The sequence below is a fragment of the Anguilla anguilla genome, chromosome 4 (genome assembly GCF_013347855.1).
Source record: "Anguilla anguilla isolate fAngAng1 chromosome 4, fAngAng1.pri, whole genome shotgun sequence".
Lineage (NCBI taxonomy): Eukaryota > Metazoa > Chordata > Actinopteri > Anguilliformes > Anguillidae > Anguilla > Anguilla anguilla.
The window spans coordinates 2,111,313-2,128,508 of record NC_049204.1 but is presented as its reverse complement, the minus strand read 5'-3'; the positions used below and the strand labels follow the sequence as shown (position 1 = coordinate 2,128,508).

Below are 17,196 nucleotides of genomic sequence, written 5' to 3'. Positions count from 1 at the left end.
TGTTGTAGTTGGAGGGGCAGGTGTAGTTGGAGCAGCTGTTGTTGTTGGAGCAAATGTTGCAGTTGGAGCAAATGTTGTATTTGGAGCAATTGTTGTAGATGGAGCGATTATTGCAGTTGGAACGACTGTGGTATTTGGAGCAATTGTTGTGGTTGGAGTGACTGTTGTATTTGGAGCAAATGCTGAAGTCGGTGCGATTGTTGTAGTTGCAGCAGTTGTGGTAGTGGGAGCAGTTGTTGTAGTTGGAGCAGTTGTGGTAGTGGGAGCAGTTGTTGTAGTTGGAGCAGTTGTGGTAGTGGGAGCAGTTGTAGTTGGAGCAGTTGTGGTAGTGGGAGCAGTTGTAGTTGGAGTAGTTGTGGTAGTGGGAGCAGTTGTGGTAGTGGGAGCAGTTGTTGTAATTGGAGCAGTTGTGGTAATGGGAGTAGCTGTTGTAGTTGGAGCAGTTGTGGTAGTCGGAGCAGTTGTTGTAGTTGGAGCAGTTGTAGTGGGATCAGTTGTGGTAGTGGGAGCAGCTGTTGTTGTGGGAGCAGTTGTGGTAGTGGGAGCAGTTGTGGTAGTGGGAGCAGTTGTTGTAGTTGGAGCAGTTGTGGTAGTGGGAGCAGTTGTGATAGTGGGAGCAGATGTTGTAGTTGGAGCATTTGTGGTAGTGGGAGCAGTTGTTGTAGCTGGAGCAGTTGTGGTAGTGGGAGCAGTTGTCGTAGTTGGAGCAGTTGTGGTAGTGGGAGCAGTTCTTGTAGTTGGAGCAGCTGTGGTAGTGGGAGTAGTTGTGGTAGTGGGAGCAGTTGTTGTAGTTGGAGCAGTTGTGGTAGTGGGGGCAGTTGTTGTCATTGGAGCAGTTGTGGTAGTGGGAGCAGTTGTTGTAGTTGGAGCAGCTGAGGTAGTGGAAGCAGTTGTGGTAGTGGGAGCAGTTGTCATAGTTGGAGCAGTTGTGGTAGTGGGAGCAGTTGTTGTAGTTGGAGCAGTTGTGGTAGTGGGAGCAGTTGTGATAGTGGGAGCAGATGTTGTAGTTGGAGCATTTGTGGTAGTGGGAGCAGTTGTTGTAGTTGGAGCAGTTGTGGTAGTGGGAGCAGTTGTCGTAGTTGGAGCAGTTGTGGTAGTGGGAGCAGTTGTTGTAGTTGGAGCAGCTGTGGTAGTGGGAGTAGTTGTGGTAGTGGGAGCAGTTGTTGTAGTTGGAGCAGTTGTGGTAGTGGGGGCAGTTGTTGTCATTGGAGCAGTTGTGGTAGTGGGAGCAGTTGTTGTAGTTGGAGCAGCTGAGGTAGTGGAAGCAGTTGTGGTAGTGGGAGCAGTTGTCATAGTTGGAGCAGTTGTGGTAGTGGGAGCAGTTGTTGTAGTTGGAGCAGCTGTGGTAGTGGGAGCAGTTGTGGTAGTGGGAGCAGTTGTAGTTGGAGCAGTTGTGGTAGTGGGAGCAGTTGTGGTAGTGGGAGCAGTTGTTGTAGTTGGAGCAGTTGTGGTAGTGGGGGCAGTTGTTGTCATTGGAGCAGTTGTGGTAGTGGGAGCAGTTGTTGTAGTTGGAGCAGCTGTGCTAGTGGGAGCAGTTGTAGTTGGAGCAGTTGTGGTAGTGGGAGCAGTTGTGGTAGTTGGAGCAGTTGTGGTAGTGGGAGCAGTTGTTGTAGTTGGAGCAGTTGTGGTAGTGTGAGTAGTTGTTGTAGTTGGAGCAGTTGTGGTACTTGGAGCAGATGTGGTAGTGGGAGCAGTTGTTGTCGTTGGAAGAGTTGTGGTAGTGGGAGCAGTTGTAGTGGGATCAGTTGTGGTAGTGGGAGCAGTTGTGGTAGTGGGAGCAGCTGTTGTTGTGGGAGCAGTTGTGGTAGTGGGAGCAATTGTTGTAGTTCGAGCAGGAGTGGTAGTGGGAGCAGTTGTTGTAGTTGGAGCAGTTGTGGTAGTGGGAGCAGTTGTTGTAGTGGGAGCAGTTGTGGATGTGGGAGCAGTTGTTGTAGTTGGAGCAGTTGTGGTAGTGTGAGCAGTTGTTGTAGTTGGAGCAGTTGTTGTAGTGGGAGCAGTTGTGGTAGTGGGAGCAGTTGTTGTAGTTGGTGCAGTTGTGGTAGTGGGAGCAGTTGTAGTTGGAGCAGTTCTGGTAGTGGGAGCAGTTGTGGTAGTGGGAGCTGTTGTTGTAGTTGGAGCAGTTCTTGTAGTTGGAGCAGTTGTGGTAGTGGGAGCAGTTGTGGTCGTGGGACCAGTTGTAGTTGGAGCAGTTGTGGTAGTGGGAGCAGCTGTTGTTGTGGGAGCAGTTGTGGTAGTGGGAGCAATTGTTGTAGTTCGAGCAGATGTGGTAGTGGGAGCAGTTGTTGTAGTTGGAGCAGTTGTGGTAGTGGGAGCAGTTGATGTAGTGGGAGCAGTTGTGGATGTGGGAGCAGTTGTTGTAGTTGGAGCAGTTGTGGTAGTGTGAGCATTTGTTGTAGTGGGAGCAGTTGTGGTAGTGGGAGCAGTTGTTGTAGTTGGTGCAGTTGTGGTAGTGGGAGCAGTTGGAGCAGTTGTGGTAGTGGGAGCTGTTGTTGTAGTTGGAGCAGTTCTTGTAGTTGGAGCAGTTGTGGTAGTGGGAGCAGTTGTGGTCGTGGGACCAGTTGTAGTTGGAGCAGTTGTGGTAGTGGGAGCAGTTGTAGTTGGAGCAGCTGTGGTAGTTGGAGTGACTGTGGTAGTTGGAGCAATTGTTGTAGTTGGAGCAGTTGTGGTAGTGTGAGCAGTTGTTGTAGTTGGAGCAGTTGTTGTAGTGGGAGCAGTTGTGGTAATGGGAGCAGTTGTTGTAGTTGGTGCAGTTGTGGTAGTGGGAGCAGTTGTAGTTGGAGCAGTTGTGGTAGTGGGAGCTGTTGTTGTAGTTGGAGCAGTTCTTGTAGTTGGAGCAGTTGTGGTAGTGGGAGCAGTTGTGGTCGTGGGACCAGTTGTAGTTGGAGCAGTTGTGGTAGTGGGAGCAGTTGTAGTTGGAGCAGCTGTGGTAGTTGGAGTGACTGTGGTAGTTGGAGCAATTGTTGTAGTTGGAGTGACTGTTGTAATTGGAGCAGCTGTTGTAGTTCGAGCGACTGTTGTAGTTGAAGCAAATGTGGTAATCTGAGTGATTGTTGTGGTTGGAGGAAATGTTGTAGTTGGAGGGATTGTTGTTGTTGGAGCAGCTGTGGTAGTTGGAGTGACTGTTGTAATTGGAGCAATAGTTGTAGTTGGAGTGACTGTTGTAGTTGGAGCAGCTGGTGTGGTTGGAGTGATCGTTGTTGTTTGAGTGACTGTTCCAGCAGTTGTTGTAGCAGCTGTTGAGTGATTTTAAGTTTAGATTTTGAAAACTTAAAAAGCTGAGTTTTATAGCCAAAAATTATCACGATACATTAAGTGGAAGAGAATAAATAAGTGGACATGATTAAATGTGGCTGTTGATTTTTACACTGCACACACACGCAAACACACAGCCCTGCACTGTGCTTTTTCCTTCATCCACCATCCTGTACCACTGATGTCTCTCTGTGCCACTGGATTAGCATGAATTAGTACGAATGAGTGACATCCTTTGAGTCACAACTAAAAAAAACGTTTCTTACCACTAGGTGGCACTCCTGTCTCCTAAAACGATTATGCCCACAATAAATTTCATGACTGGACCATATTCATTTTCTCAATCACACACCTTCATAAAAAGATGTTGAGGTGATGATCAAAGTTTGACAATGTAATATAAGAAAACAAGTTGTTAAATCACTGCCATGGACTGCTGTCTTAAGTGGGGACAAAGGTGATAATAATACTTCGGGCCCAAAGATGAGGACAAATAAAATACTGCAGGGATCACGTACAACTTCATTCAGCGGTGATGGGGCCTAGTGTCAGGTTTTTCACAGGGCCCAAAATCACTGGCAGTGCCTCAGCTGCCATGATATGTTTGTATTTATAGCAGTGGACTAAAATGGCAAATGTTTTTATTTTATTTTTATTTTTATTTATTTTATTTTTTTTCCGACAGTGCCAGGTCATATTAAAGTAGATTCATTTGAATGTTTAAAAATATTAAACGGGCAGTTCACCCAAAGCTGAAATTGACAAAACACGCGTTTTAGGCTTCTGGCCTGTACAGGCATGAGATGGTGTCGCTGTGAGTTACTATTTCTGATAACCCCCCCCCCCCAAAAAAGAGTTGATTTAATATGGATTAATGTGCCTCAAGGTTACACAATAATTGAGTACTCTTTATAGCGGTATGAATTTACGGACAGGATTAGCGACGCAAGTTCTAAAACCTAAAGATAAAAAGGGTGAGGGTTAACGTGGGTTCAATGAACGAGGGCGCTGGTGGGGAAATGTATTCTACTCTACAAGCCTTAAAAAGTGTAAAAGAAGAAATCACCAAACAGATAGGTGACTTAAAAGCAGATATCCAAAAACACTCAACTGAACTGAAATATTCAACTGAATTTTTTTAAATTACCTAAGTAAGTGAAGCACTTGCTAATGGGTTTTAAAAAACACAAAAGATAATATTCGGGAAGTTGAATCCATAACCTGGAGATGAATGAAAAGACGGCAACCGGCGCACCGATGAAACAACAAAAATATACCTTTCGAAACAATATAAACTACTGACTGAAAAGGCGGATTATTTGGATAATAAATCCGTGCAGGACAACGTGAGGATTTATCAGGTGAAAGAATGAAGCGAGGAAGACGACGCTGGGATTTCTGAAAGGTTTCATGTCAGAGAAGCTGGATATTCTAATGAAGCAGTTGAACATCGTAGCCGACCATCGTTTCCTCCTGAACAAACCCACTGGAGACGACGTAACTCCGCGCTCCATCGTGGTTCCCTTTTTACCCTTTGGGACGCTCGCCAAAAGGTTTTGAAATCACCTTGAGCTCAAAACCAGATCATTTACAAGGGTAAGCGGATTCCTTATGATCAACACAGAGGCGTCACTAGGGGGGTGCGGACCGTACCGGGTGACACCGAAATGACTGGCAATCAATTTTTTGCGCAGTGTGTTGTGTAGCGACCGGTTGAAACTGCTAATTTCTCCGTTGCAGTTTACTGCCGGTTGATTTAATTAGCGGTATGAATGTGACGAGAAGCGCTTTGTTCTTTGAATGCATAACACGCGATTCCTTGCCCCCCAGGTCAACAACTTCCAACAGCACGGTCGACAACATCGGGTGACACCAACGGTCGACTGCACCGGGTGTCACCGACCCTAGTGACGCCACTGGATCAAGATGACTTTTGTAAGGTGCAGAAAGAAACAGGTCAATTCATGCTTTTACTCAAAGTCACGTCTCTACCACTCAGGTGTCGTACTAGTCCGGCGGCACCAGACTAACACAGTTGGCGCGCTTCGGTAGTTCCAGATGAAACGGTGCGCAAATGAAGCTCTGTGGTCTGTTCGTAAGTAGCCACAGAATTATATTTGGAGAGAGGCGTTGCGGTAGAATTTTGCGAATGTAAATTCTTTGGCGCTTTGAGGCCACATGAAGACGCACCTGCGAGGTCCGTTTCATCAGGTTGAGCTGCAGGGTATGTCTACAAAACTTGTAACTTTTCAACTAAACTATCCAGATAGACAAATACTACTTTCGGTAAGAGGTCACATAGCTTAATTTCATTTTTTGGGTGAACTGCCCCTTTATCAAACTACATTTTATTACTAAAAATCAAAAATCAAAAATCAAATCTGAGCAACTGTTCTGATTAAATTATTTGCAGGCACATCAAATGTTTGGTCATGGACCCTTCGCGTTACTTCACTCTAAATTGTGACAGAAAGGTGAGCTCACTTCAGTGAACTCCAAACATCTAATCATTTTCTTACCTGACTGTCCAAAGGACAAATATCCAATAAACAAAATAAAATAAAACATGTTTGCTTCCAGCACAAAGTTAGCTTGTTCCAGGTGAAGGAGGGAAAAAGAATTCTGTCTTGTTTAAGGAAGTAGGACTGATAAATAGCCTACCAGTCCAGAGGGGAGGGTGTTGTGTGATATGAAAGGCAATAGGATTGCTGCCAAAAAGCAACTGAAAGTGTGATCATCAAATGGCTTGTTTTCATAAACACGGGAATTATTTGTTTATATTTTTTTCCAGTTGTCACATTTTTTGACCCTGGAGGGTTTTGTATCATGGGAATTAAGACATAGGATCAGAACCTTCACGAACCACCGCATTTCCAATTACAATGACTTTATGAAATAGAATTAGTTATCTCTTCAAGTAGGGTAACAAAGCTGGATCTGGTCCTGAACAGGGAACTGCTGGTTGGCTACTTCCCCACTGCCATGGTGAGGGTACGCGGCCACCCTGAAGTTCTTGTGGGAACCAATGAGCGAAGCCCCAGTCCACTAACTCATGAGCGCTAACAAGGTGCGATTATCACTAACGCCATAAATGAACACAGTCAACAAGGACAAAATGTGAACAGGAAGGAGAATCTTTCAGTGACTGACAAGATGCTTTGTTGTTGGTTGCTATGATATTAGGTTAATGATATGGTCAGTAGCCCTCTGCAGTCAGTAAAGTACTTTGTACAGTGTTATCTTGGGGGAAAATTATTATTAGGTGAGTCAGTTCAGAACATAAGGAAATCTGTGGCTGCTTCCGAAATCGCATACTATGCACTACGTTCTATATGTCATTTTTAACATGTCCAAAACAATAGCATGAATGAAATAGCATACAAAAAATACCAGGATGTCATGCTGCATTGAATGAAATATCGTAGCATACAAACACTGCACACTGTGTTTGGCATGAGTATCCCACAATACATAGTTCACAGCCCAAGCAACCAGACATCAACCAATAATGGCACAGGGGGGTGGAATACTGCACACCTGTCTCACACTATTATCAACGTACAAGGTGCTGAAAGGAAGTGGAGCTTTTTACTCTCATACAAAAATGCGCTGAATGATAGTATATGTAGTACGTAGTGTGCAATTTCAGACACAGCCTGTGTCTTTCTACTGTGTGCTGCTGCTGTCTTTTCTGAACCCACTGACACAAAGGTTCCTCACTCCTTCCTGGGGTTACCACTCAATAATGCCCACAAGGAATTCTTACTTAAACTACAGGCTTCCCATTCGTATTATTATGTAAAGTTTTATTAGGAAATGTACTGTGTGTGTAGAAGAAGACATACTTTATTGAACCCTGTGGGGTAATTTGTCCTCTGCATTTGACCCATCCTTAGTTACCTAGCTGCCTCTCTTGTGCTGCGCCCGGAGACCAACTCCAGGTATGAGGCAAGCGCCTTGGTCAAGGGCACCTGCAGGAGCGCACATAACATGCATTTCTGCACAGGAAAGGCCCCAAGCCGAAATTCAAACCCACGACCGTCTTGCTGTGAGGTGACAGTGCTAACCACTATACCACCGTGTCCGCCCTTTAACACGAGCTCATTGTGCTTCTAAACGTCCGTGAGTGAGTGACCACAATTTGCCATGCACAGCCCAAGAAGAAGAAGTTGCTGTTCTCCTTTATATCTCATAGGACAGGATGTATGTTACGCCTGTGACACTTAAATTCAGGGATGTTCCGGTCCGTTGTGGCGGAACCGGAAATGCCCGGGAAAAAATACGTCTGCAGTAGCTTGCTTCCTAGTGCACAAGAAGCTAGGTAGCTATGTTGTTTTGCATCCTTATAACTCGTGCGCAAAGATAGATAGTTTTGAATTTGCCAACTATGAAACGGAATCCCAAGAAAACACTAGCCGCAGCAAGTAAGAAGTACGTCGTTTTTCTGACTAGTAGCTTTCAAGGAAGTTTACAATCCAATGAGTCAGATGGAGCAAATCGCTAGCTTGCTAACTGGTTCTCACATCAATATACCTTACTCGTAACGTGTTATTTTACGTGTTTGACTGGCCTCAACTGAGCTGTCCAGAGAATATTCTAACGGTGCATCTGCAATAAATGTACGTAGCAGTAGCTTGGCTTTATAATTGTATTACTTATTAATATTACCGCTGAGTGGCTACCTATCAGTCGTGTGTGTAGCAAACAAGCTGAGTTAAGTTACCTAGCACCTAGCTAGTCAGCTAGCACAGCAAGTAGCAAAAGTGTTATGTAGCTTGATTGTGCTAACTTTACTTGTAGTAGCTACAAGAATTTGGGTTTTTACCAAGGGAAAGCGTTGCAATTAAATGAACTATTTTCTGTTTCAGGACGCCGTGCTCAAAATAGCTGTTAGGTTTTCAGCATTGAAAATGGACAGAGACCTATTGCGACAGTCCTTGTCATATCATGGACCGAGTCTGTATTCATTTCTAAAAGGTGAACAGAATGAGAATCCGGACTTTAAGTTAATTGCGTCAGACCTCTCCAAGGCCCCGAACCAAAGGTAACCAATTTTACTAGTACTGAAATACACACGTTAGTGTTGCTTATAAAATTCAGCTTTCAGCATTTTGAACCTATTTCTGCGGAAAAAGCACTGGGTCGCTTACTCTTGAGGAAGATCACACAAAAAAACTACAGTTTCACTTGATTTTAAGGAGCGTTGCTTTATTTGTAACTAGTTTGTCTGTTTTTCAAAGGAGAGACAAGAGTACCGACAGTGCGTCTGTTGAGCAGTTCATCGCTAGAAAAGCGGATCTCCTGTTTGCGCATTCGTGGAAATCGAGCACGCCCGCTGAAGACGAGTGGCCGGAAGAGACGGAAGGTAGCACGGATCTTCGACACGTTCCTTGACAGACACCGTAATTTTCATTGCAGCTATTTATATATTTTTTTAATTAATTTCTTTAAAAAACGTATTCTCCACAGAGCCATATGCAGTCATGCCGCCTCTGGAGCAGTTTTTGGACGTCCCATTCGATGAAAGGCGGGACCTGTTCTACCGGGATGTGGAGCGCGGGGACGCAGTTATCGGGCGAATCAACTCCATCCGGGACTTTGGATTTTTCGTCACACTCGTTTGCGTGGGCGGAGGACTAGAGAGGGATATCGAGGACCTGGAGCTCACAGTAGGTCACTCCACACAAGGAGAACTAAAGTCGCTTTTCCAACACATGGTACTCGACTCGACTCAACTTTTTTTGGTTTTCCATCGGGCAAAAGTTGTGGATAGTACCTGGTACCTGGTACTTTTTTTGGTATCACGTCCGTCGAGGTTCCAAGCAATACCAAAATGTGAAGTGGAAACACTGCAGACCACTGATTGGTCAGAAACGGCAGTTTCATGCAGCGTCGCTATGACGACCAGCTACATTGACGGGGTACTATCTGCAGTGGAAAACGAAGTACCTGGTACCAAAAGCGAGTCGAGTCGAGCCGGTACCATGCGGTGGAAAAGCGGCTTAAGCAGTACAGCAGGAGAGGCAGTGCTGCACTGTGAACACAGTCACCACTACAGGGGAGTAGTTAGTACAGGCAGCTCTATTCACGTGACTGTATGCAAGATGCAGCACAGCATCGAGTGCCGTATTACCTTTATAAAATGGTTACAGCACATTGAAACAGTTAATTGATGAGACGTTATTTTTTAATTTTATTTCGCAAGTAGCGGTTTGTGTGCAGAATGATACTGAGGTTGTTAGGGTTGGAGTGAAAACCAACAGGACAGTAGATCTCCAGGAACAGGGTTGGGCAGCCCTGCTAAAAAAAAATGTGTTTTTGTAATCTGTGGATGCGCAATCCCAATCCCACAGCCTCACCCTCTCTCCCTGCTCTGTCCTCCTCCTCAGGCACTGTGTCCCATCAGAGACGTGCCGTCCAATGGAAACCACGACGACCCTCTATCATACTACCATATCGGAGATCTCATTAGAGGTGTGTCTGGTAGGCCATTCCAACAAAACATTTAACTCGCAGCAAGGACCGATCCGTTTCTGGATTTAGTTACAATTTATGCTCTCAATTAGCTCAATCATTTCTTGATCTGACATATAAGCACCAGCTACAGCAGCAGGCTGCAAGTGTGTGCTAAAGATTTTACTGTGCTCAAGTACAGGAGTGAACCAGTGTAGTTTATAAAGCTGTCAGAAAACTAAAACGAAGGTAATTGGACGGAGCAAAAATCAGCCTGCATACTGGCCCTCCAGGACCGGTGTTGTGCGCCCCTGCTTGAACTCATGCTTTTTCTCCACACTTTGGAATAACCAACCACTGCTAATTATTCAGGAGAGCGCAGACAAGCCCATGCTGTCCTCTGAAGCATGCCAAGCCAAGCCAAGCCAAGCCAAGCCAAGCCAAGCCATGCCATGCCATGCCATGCCAAGCGCCGTCTGACTGGAGTATCGTGTGTTTTTTTTTACAGCTGGGGTGAAGGACATTGACCGTTACCATGGCAAACTGACCCTCTCTCTCCACACCTCTTCACTCTCCCCACACCTGGCCAAGCTGAAGCTGGGGGTGATTAGTAAAGAAGACCTGCCGTTACACTACATGTGAGGAGAAACACGGTTCTTACGGGTCTTTCGATTGGTGTGTGAAACGGGGGGGTGTTGTGGGGGGGGGGGGTTACACTACATGTGAGGAGAATCGTGAGTATAGTGGGTAAGGAACTGGCCTCAACTGAAGAGTTGCAGGTTTTATTCCCAGGTGAGTAAGGTACTTATCCTGAACTGCCATAGCAAACATCCAGCGTCCAGCTATATATAAATGGTTTGTATATATAAACGTTATATTTGCCTTTCAGCCGAGGTGAGAAAATAGCCAATGGCAGTACTGACACCTATGAGCAGGTTCTAGAAAGCTCCCTGGGATTCTCCAACCCGTCGAACGTGGAGTTCCTCCTGCGAAGGCTTGGCATCAGTGAAGTGCAGCCGCCATCGCTGATGAGGGGCCTACAGAGGTTCGCTCTTCATCACTTGGCTGATCTCGCTCTTCATCGCTTGGCTGATCTGCCGCCGCTGCTGCGCTGGTTCTTACCAGCTCAAATGTGAACTTCTTTTTCCGCACAGCAAGTATTTCCAGGAGGACGACTACGGGACGTCCATCAGAAAGAAGCAGTCGGCCTCCTGGGCCTTGAAATGGTACAGTCACACAGTCCTCTTCACAACCAACTAGAAGCCGTGGCTTCCCTTCTTTACGGAAAATGTCTTCCTCAAAGGATAACCAGCCACGCGTTAAGTAGCTGTTAATAAGAAAAGTCATCTTTAGCTTTGATCGAGTGAATAATCGGGGGAGGTGTGACCGGGGGGGGGATTTGAATCGGGCGATCACTTTTGGAATGTCCCGTGTTTCAGTGTGAAGATCGGAGTGGACCACTTCAAGTCCGGACGACACGTTGACGCGATGAACGAGTACAACAAGGCCCTGGAGATCGACACGAACAACGTGGAGGCTCTGGTGGCCCGCGGCGCGCTGTGAGTACAGCTGAGCTTCTCTGGACCCAAACGGACGCCATTTTACTCTGTAGCCCAGATACTCAAACCCGGGCCAGGAGGTCTGCAGTGCTGCTGGTTTTTTTCTTTTCTACCTTATTAATGTCTGAGACCACACTCATCTTGGGGGTATTTGACGAAGCAGGATTACTGGGATAGCTGGATAACTGCGCTGAGTAAAACCCGGAGCAGCTATTTTTCCTTCAGTCTGTGTTCCAGATTTGTGAGAGTTCCGAGATTTACTTGGTGCAGTTATCCAGCTAACCGAGTAATCCTGCTTCGCGAAACTGGACCCAGGGCCCTCTGAACAGAGGGGAAGAATGAAAACCAGCAGTGCTGTGGACCCTGAGAGTACCTTCAGCATCCATAATCAACATTTTTACACCTTTTTCTAATTATTAATGATTATTTTAAGAATTACATTTATATTCTTGTTTTGCTTTAGAAAGCTTTGCTTGTTGGGCACTGCGATTCAGCAGCTAAGCCACATCACAAGTAAACACGCAGCATTTAAACCAGATTTTTATCTCTTCGGTTTGTGCTTTACCCAAACGATGCATCAGAACGCGGTGAAGCGGGTCGGCTGTCGCATGTGAACGTTCTCTAAGATGGCCCTGCAGGCTCCTGATGTTGTGTGTTGAGCTTCAGGGCTTATCAGGGGGGGGGGGGGGGGGGAAGTGTGTAGGACGGAGTGTAGCACAGTGGGTAAGGAACTGGATTTGTAACCGAAAGGTCGCAGGTTCGATTCCCGGGTAGGACACTGCCGTTGTACCCTTGAGCAAGGTACTTAACCGAAATTGCTTCAGTATATATCCAGCTGTATAAATGGATACAATGTAAAATGCTATGTAAAAAAAAAAAAAAATTTTTAAGTTGTGTAAGTCGCTCTGGATAAGAGCGTCTGCTAAATGCCTGTAATGTAATGAGATGTACCTGGCTGTTTGATGTTCTCCAGGTACGCCACGAAGGGAAGCCTGGTCAAGGCGATGGGCGACTTTGAGCTGGCTCTGGAGGCCTGCCCAACGCACAGGAACGCCAAGAAGTACCTGTGCCAGACGCTGGTGGAACACGGCGGGCAGTAAGTGCATTGCATCGTGGGACTTTCCTGAGAACACTTATTTAATTTACTCAACAGAGCATTGGTTGTATTTTGCTCGTTTGCCCTTAATGCGTTGGGCGCTGTATGAAAATGAAATTGATTGATTGATTGATTGATTGATTGATTGATTGATTGATTGATTGAGTTGGGCTAAGGCGTTCCCTGTGACGCTAGGCTGGAAGAGCAGGAGAAGCTGGTCACGGCTGAAGGTCTGTACAGGAAAGCCCTGGCATTGGACGAGACCTTCCAGGAGGCGGAGGAAGCCCTGAAGAAGCTGCAGCTGCGCATCCAGGTGAGCCTGTATTAAGAGCAGCTTTCCCTTTTAAACAGAATAAGACCAGGTTTCCCCTTTTAAACGGCGTAAGAGCAGCTTTCCCCTTGTGAATAGCACAAAAGCAGCTTTTCTGTTTTAAACAGCATAAGAGCAGCTTTCCCCTTGTAAATAGCAGCTTTTCTGTTTTAAACAACATAAGAGCAGCTTTCCCTTTTAAACGGCATAACAGCAGCTTTTGAGTCGAGAAGACCAAGTGCACATCTCTCTGTTTAAGGAGACTAAAATGGGTTTTACTTTAAAGCAAATGAAAAGCGGGCCCAAGTCCTCAGACTCCACCCGAGTGGTGGACTTTCAGACCGTGGAAGTAAAACACGGACTAGGAACCAGGATGGCTGTGAGCGCAGTGTTGGTCGGGTAGAATGAAGATATCTGTATGTTATAGTATGCAAGGCCACACCCCAGTGTTTACTGTCATCTGCACATCATCCTGCTGATTGGTGGATTGATTTGATTGGTTGAATTGGCTTCTGAACTGTGCTGAAGCTCTGTGAGTCTGAGAGCGTAGGGAAGCGCTCCTGCTTCTCTGGTTATTCTGACAAAGTGTTTTCTTCTCTGTGTGTCTCTGTGACGCGGGACACCTTGGCTGCACGGGTTTCTTGCGAATGGCATCTCCCTGAAAACAAACTGGAACCTGACCGAAAACGGTTTGTATTCCGAACTTGGTCTTCACGTGGTAACTATAACTTTATTTATTTTTTTTAAAAATTCCCTCAAATGAACACAAACGCTACTTTTTGACTGCTTGTAATTTTTAACATGCGGGACCGTAATGTGGGAAACCTTTGGATGCGTGTGTGCGTGCACGCACCTGCGTGCGTGCGTATTGTGTTACCCATCCTTCCTGTCGACTAAATGCGAAACTGTGCGACCGATGTTCACCTGTCCTCTTTTTTTTAACGTGGCTTGCGTTTTCGCTCGGTTACTCGCATGCCCCGACCCCAACACCTGTGGCACCTCTCTGGGGTTTGGGGGGTTGGGAAACTGTACCTTGCTAACCTGCCTGAAATTTCACTCCGAAAATGACCTGCATTAAAGAAATCCCTGAAACGGAAGGAAGAGGAGGAAGCAGCGAGGGAAGAGAGAGAGTCTCAGTGTGTGGAGACGAGCGCGGAAAAATTGCGTAAGATCTTAAAAGAAGAGAAAAGGTAAATGGACGCGTGGGTCAGCGCCGCGGAGAGAGAGAGAGCCTTCGCTCGCTCGCCCGATCGGGCTGAGACGTCTCGTGTTCTGCTGTTCGTACGGGCGTCTTGCGGGGATTTTTTTTTTTTGTGTGTGTGTAAAAGTGTTGATCGGTAGGTACGGTGTGCTGAAGGTTTGAAGGTAAGGTCAACGTCCGCAGCTTGTTGATATAAAACGACAGATTTCCACTTGGAAATTTGATAATATGGGGGGGGGGGGGGGGGGGGGGGCGGGGGGATTCTAGGGAAGGGGACTGTAAGACTTCTAACCATTGAAAAATGAAAAAGGCTGTTTTGGAGGCAACATTTATTTACTGTGGAATCTCAGAGATTCAAACGCTTTGAGGTTTAGAATGCCGATGTGTGTAACTTTGAAAGTGCCGTTAAAATGCCAAAATTTGAATTTGAATCATTTCACTGAACAGTTTCTTGGACTACTCGAGTCTTATTTTTGTATCTCTGAGATTGTACTATATTTATAATTTATAAATCACAATTAGTCATGGGTACAGAGAAGAGATTTGATGAAGCATGATGAATATTTAATAAGCTTGCAAATTTCAACTTGTGCTTTCCGATTTCAGTTCCTTACTTTGTTTCCAAGATGGAACCGTTGAGCCTGTGAGAAAAGTTTATTCAATTCATGGAATTTCCATTTTCTTTTTTTCGTAGAATGAAAAGGAAAAGGAGGAGATCATCGTCTTCATCCTCAACATCCAGTACCACCTCCTCCTCCTCCTCCTCCTCCTCCAGCTACAGAAAGTCAAAGAAGAGGAAGCGCAAGCACAGGAGGTCCTCGCGTAGCCATAGGAAACGCCACCGCAGGGTGTCCTCCCGCGACGCCAAAGAGGACTGCTACCCGGCGCCAGCAAACACGTCCGCTTCCTTCCTGTGCCAGAAACAGGAAGTGGCGAAGCTGCTGGGGGAGCCGGAAAGGCCAGAGGATTCTGGCAGGTCGTATGCCAAAGGTCGAAGGTCGCGCCTCTCGACATCCTCTCCGTCGGTCGGCATCGCGGACGCCCGTCGAGGTAGGTGTGAAGACAATCCCGTTTTTGGCGCCGGAGAGGGAGGCCGGGAGAAAGATCCGTGTGAGGAGGAGTTCGGGCCTCTGGCTTCTCCTCGGAGCCGCGAGGTCCGGGCCGGGGAGAGGAGGCTGAGCGGGAGAGAGAAGGAGGAAGCCGGAGTCCAGAGGAGGGCCGAGGAGGAGCGCGGCCCGTACGAGAACGCGAGAGGCAGGAAGTGCTCCGAGTCCTCCACCGGCTCAGAGTATTCTCGCCAGTCCGATTGGCCCGCCAAAGAGCACCCCGCTCGGGGCGGCAGCCGCCGAGGGTCTGACAGCAGCTGGCACGAACCCCCCTCGAGCGCCGACAGGAAACTGGCGAGCGCGAGAACTTCAGACCGCGGCGGGTCGCGTAACGGTCAGGGGGCGTCCGGCGGGAACTCGAATAAAGGCCTGCCGACAAACCTTCTGGACATCTTCAGCCAGATAGCGGAGTTTGAGAAGGAGAAGTGCGGGAGCCTGAAGAAATGAGCCGAGCGTGTCGGGCTACCTTCAGGGGCAGCGGTGCCGTACGCCTCCTCCGCTGTGCGCCACCGTAAGGACAGGAACTCCGGACGGCATTGGGGCCCGTGTTCTAACACTGTAACGTGCTCTGGGATTAATCAGAGGGCCCCGGGTCCTGTTGATTGCAGCCAGACGATCCTGAACTGGTGCGCAGGTTAATCTGCAGAAATCCTGGGTCCCCGGGCCAGGTGCTGCCGTGAGCCGCTGGTGCTATTGGTGCTTAAATGTATTTGTAACGGCGTAAAAGTGGGGAACAGACCATTAGTTGCTTCATCCTTCATTCACACTGAAAAACCTACTGATATTAAAGTCCGTGAGACCCGTGTTGTTCTGGGATATTTTACCAGTCAGTACGCTGTGAAAATACAGAGCTGTTCAGCTACCCGCGTCGGCCACATGGCCTCTTAATCCTTTCTGTCAGCTGTAGCAGTAGTCAATAGTGAAACATTAACGGCCTACAAACCTTTTTTTGTTGTTGTTGTGTTTTTGTGCTCAGAATTTCATAAAGAATTTGATCTACAGTATGCAGAAATGTGCCAAGCAATGTATTTTTTTTCTTTTTTCTCCCAACAGTTGGTACTCATTAGTTTTGAGCTCGTGTTAAAGCGCGTATGAACGTATGAAATTCTGCGTGTACATGCATATCGTGTAATAAAATACACCACATGGCTGTGCGGTTGTCAGTCACATTCTTTTTCAAAAAGGCACTTAGAAGGCAGAACTGAGAGAGCACCAGTAGCATTTAAACTGATGCATTGCAGCCCATCAAAAATACCGTTCTCCATATTTGTCATGTATGGACATTCAGTATACTGGCTGTCTTCACTTTTTTGTTATAGTGGAAGCTGTTCTGCTTTTTTCAGCATTTAACCACAGGTGTAACAATAATATCCCGACAACACTGATATAAGTATATTACATACCGAAGGAAAAGCCAAAGTCATCGAAGACACAGTCAAAACAAAACTGTAACATTACTGATCCTGCTTGCCCAATCTCAGTAAACCTGTCAGACCAGTATAACCACACCATCAAAGACACCAGTTTAAGGTTTACATAATGCTGGTTCAGCAGAATGTTTATCTACTACCATTGCACTTGTTATTACACTTAGTATCAAACCCTGCCAACTCCCTGAACAGTGAACACAGTCAGGTCTCATTACATTACAGGCATTCAGCAGACGCTGTCATCCACAGCGTCTGTAATGCCTTACACAACTTTTTGCATGGTATTTTCATTGTATCCAATTATACAGCTGGATATACACCAATCAGCCACAACATTAAAACCACCTGCATTTTTCTGATTTAGTATTTTATTTTCTCTGTTTGTAATCAAACAATTCACACGTGGTCAAAGTGCAGACTCAGAGCTTTTATTAAAGGGTGTTCTCATACATTTTGGTTTCACCATGTAGTAATTACAGCACTTTCTATACGTAGTCCCCCATTTCAGTGTTTTTAGACAAATTAACATAATTTCAAATAAGAGTCATGTTTTGTATTTGGTTGCATATCTTTGCATGCCATGACTGCCTGATGTCTGTGACCTATCAACATCACCAGAGTCTGGATATCTTATCGTCAGGTTAGGATATGCAACCAAATACAAAACCTGACTCTTTTATTTGACATTGTTAATTTGTCTAAAACACTGAAATGGGGGACTACGTATAAAAAGTGCTGTAATTACTACATGGTGAAACCAAAATGTACTTTGACCATGTGTGAATTGTT

At 46.2% G+C, this 17,196-nt stretch overlaps 1 protein-coding gene across 4 annotated transcripts; it reads left to right on the top strand.

Annotated features, from left to right (window-relative positions):
* Positions 1 to 7,493: 7,493 nt before the first annotated feature.
* On the top strand, positions 7,494 to 16,127 carry ttc14 (tetratricopeptide repeat domain 14). Of its 4 annotated transcripts, none has more exons than XM_035414056.1 (13): positions 7,495 to 7,676; positions 8,121 to 8,296; positions 8,493 to 8,617; positions 8,722 to 8,921; positions 9,642 to 9,726; positions 10,214 to 10,343; positions 10,595 to 10,750; positions 10,860 to 10,931; positions 11,145 to 11,264; positions 12,238 to 12,360; positions 12,556 to 12,673; positions 13,751 to 13,860; positions 14,566 to 16,127. In XM_035414056.1, exons 2-13 carry the CDS (start codon positions 8,163 to 8,165, stop codon positions 15,422 to 15,424), a joined length of 2,232 nt encoding a protein of 743 aa, XP_035269947.1. In that variant the 5' UTR covers positions 7,495 to 7,676; positions 8,121 to 8,162; the 3' UTR covers positions 15,425 to 16,127. The 4 variants fall into 4 exon arrangements, with proteins under 4 accessions (XP_035269949.1, XP_035269947.1, XP_035269945.1 ...); XM_035414054.1 differs by having other exon boundaries at positions 7,495 to 7,683; XM_035414057.1 differs by lacking the exon at positions 7,495 to 7,676 and adding an exon at positions 7,741 to 7,871.
* Positions 16,128 to 17,196: the final 1,069 nt, after the last annotated feature.

What these genes read in the sequence shown, in the direction of transcription:
- ttc14 (XM_035414056.1), top strand. Translation starts at nt 8,163, where the DNA reads ATGGACAGAGACCTATTGCGACAGTCCTTGTCATATCATGGACCGAGT. An exon ending in AGCTGCAGCTGCGCATCCAG is followed by an intron (nt 12,674 to 13,750) that starts GTGAGCCTGTAT and finishes CCTGCATTAAAG; the next exon opens with AAATCCCTGAAACGGAAGGA. An exon ending in ATCTTAAAAGAAGAGAAAAG is followed by an intron (nt 13,861 to 14,565) that starts GTAAATGGACGC and finishes TTTTTTTCGTAG; the next exon opens with AATGAAAAGGAAAAGGAGGA.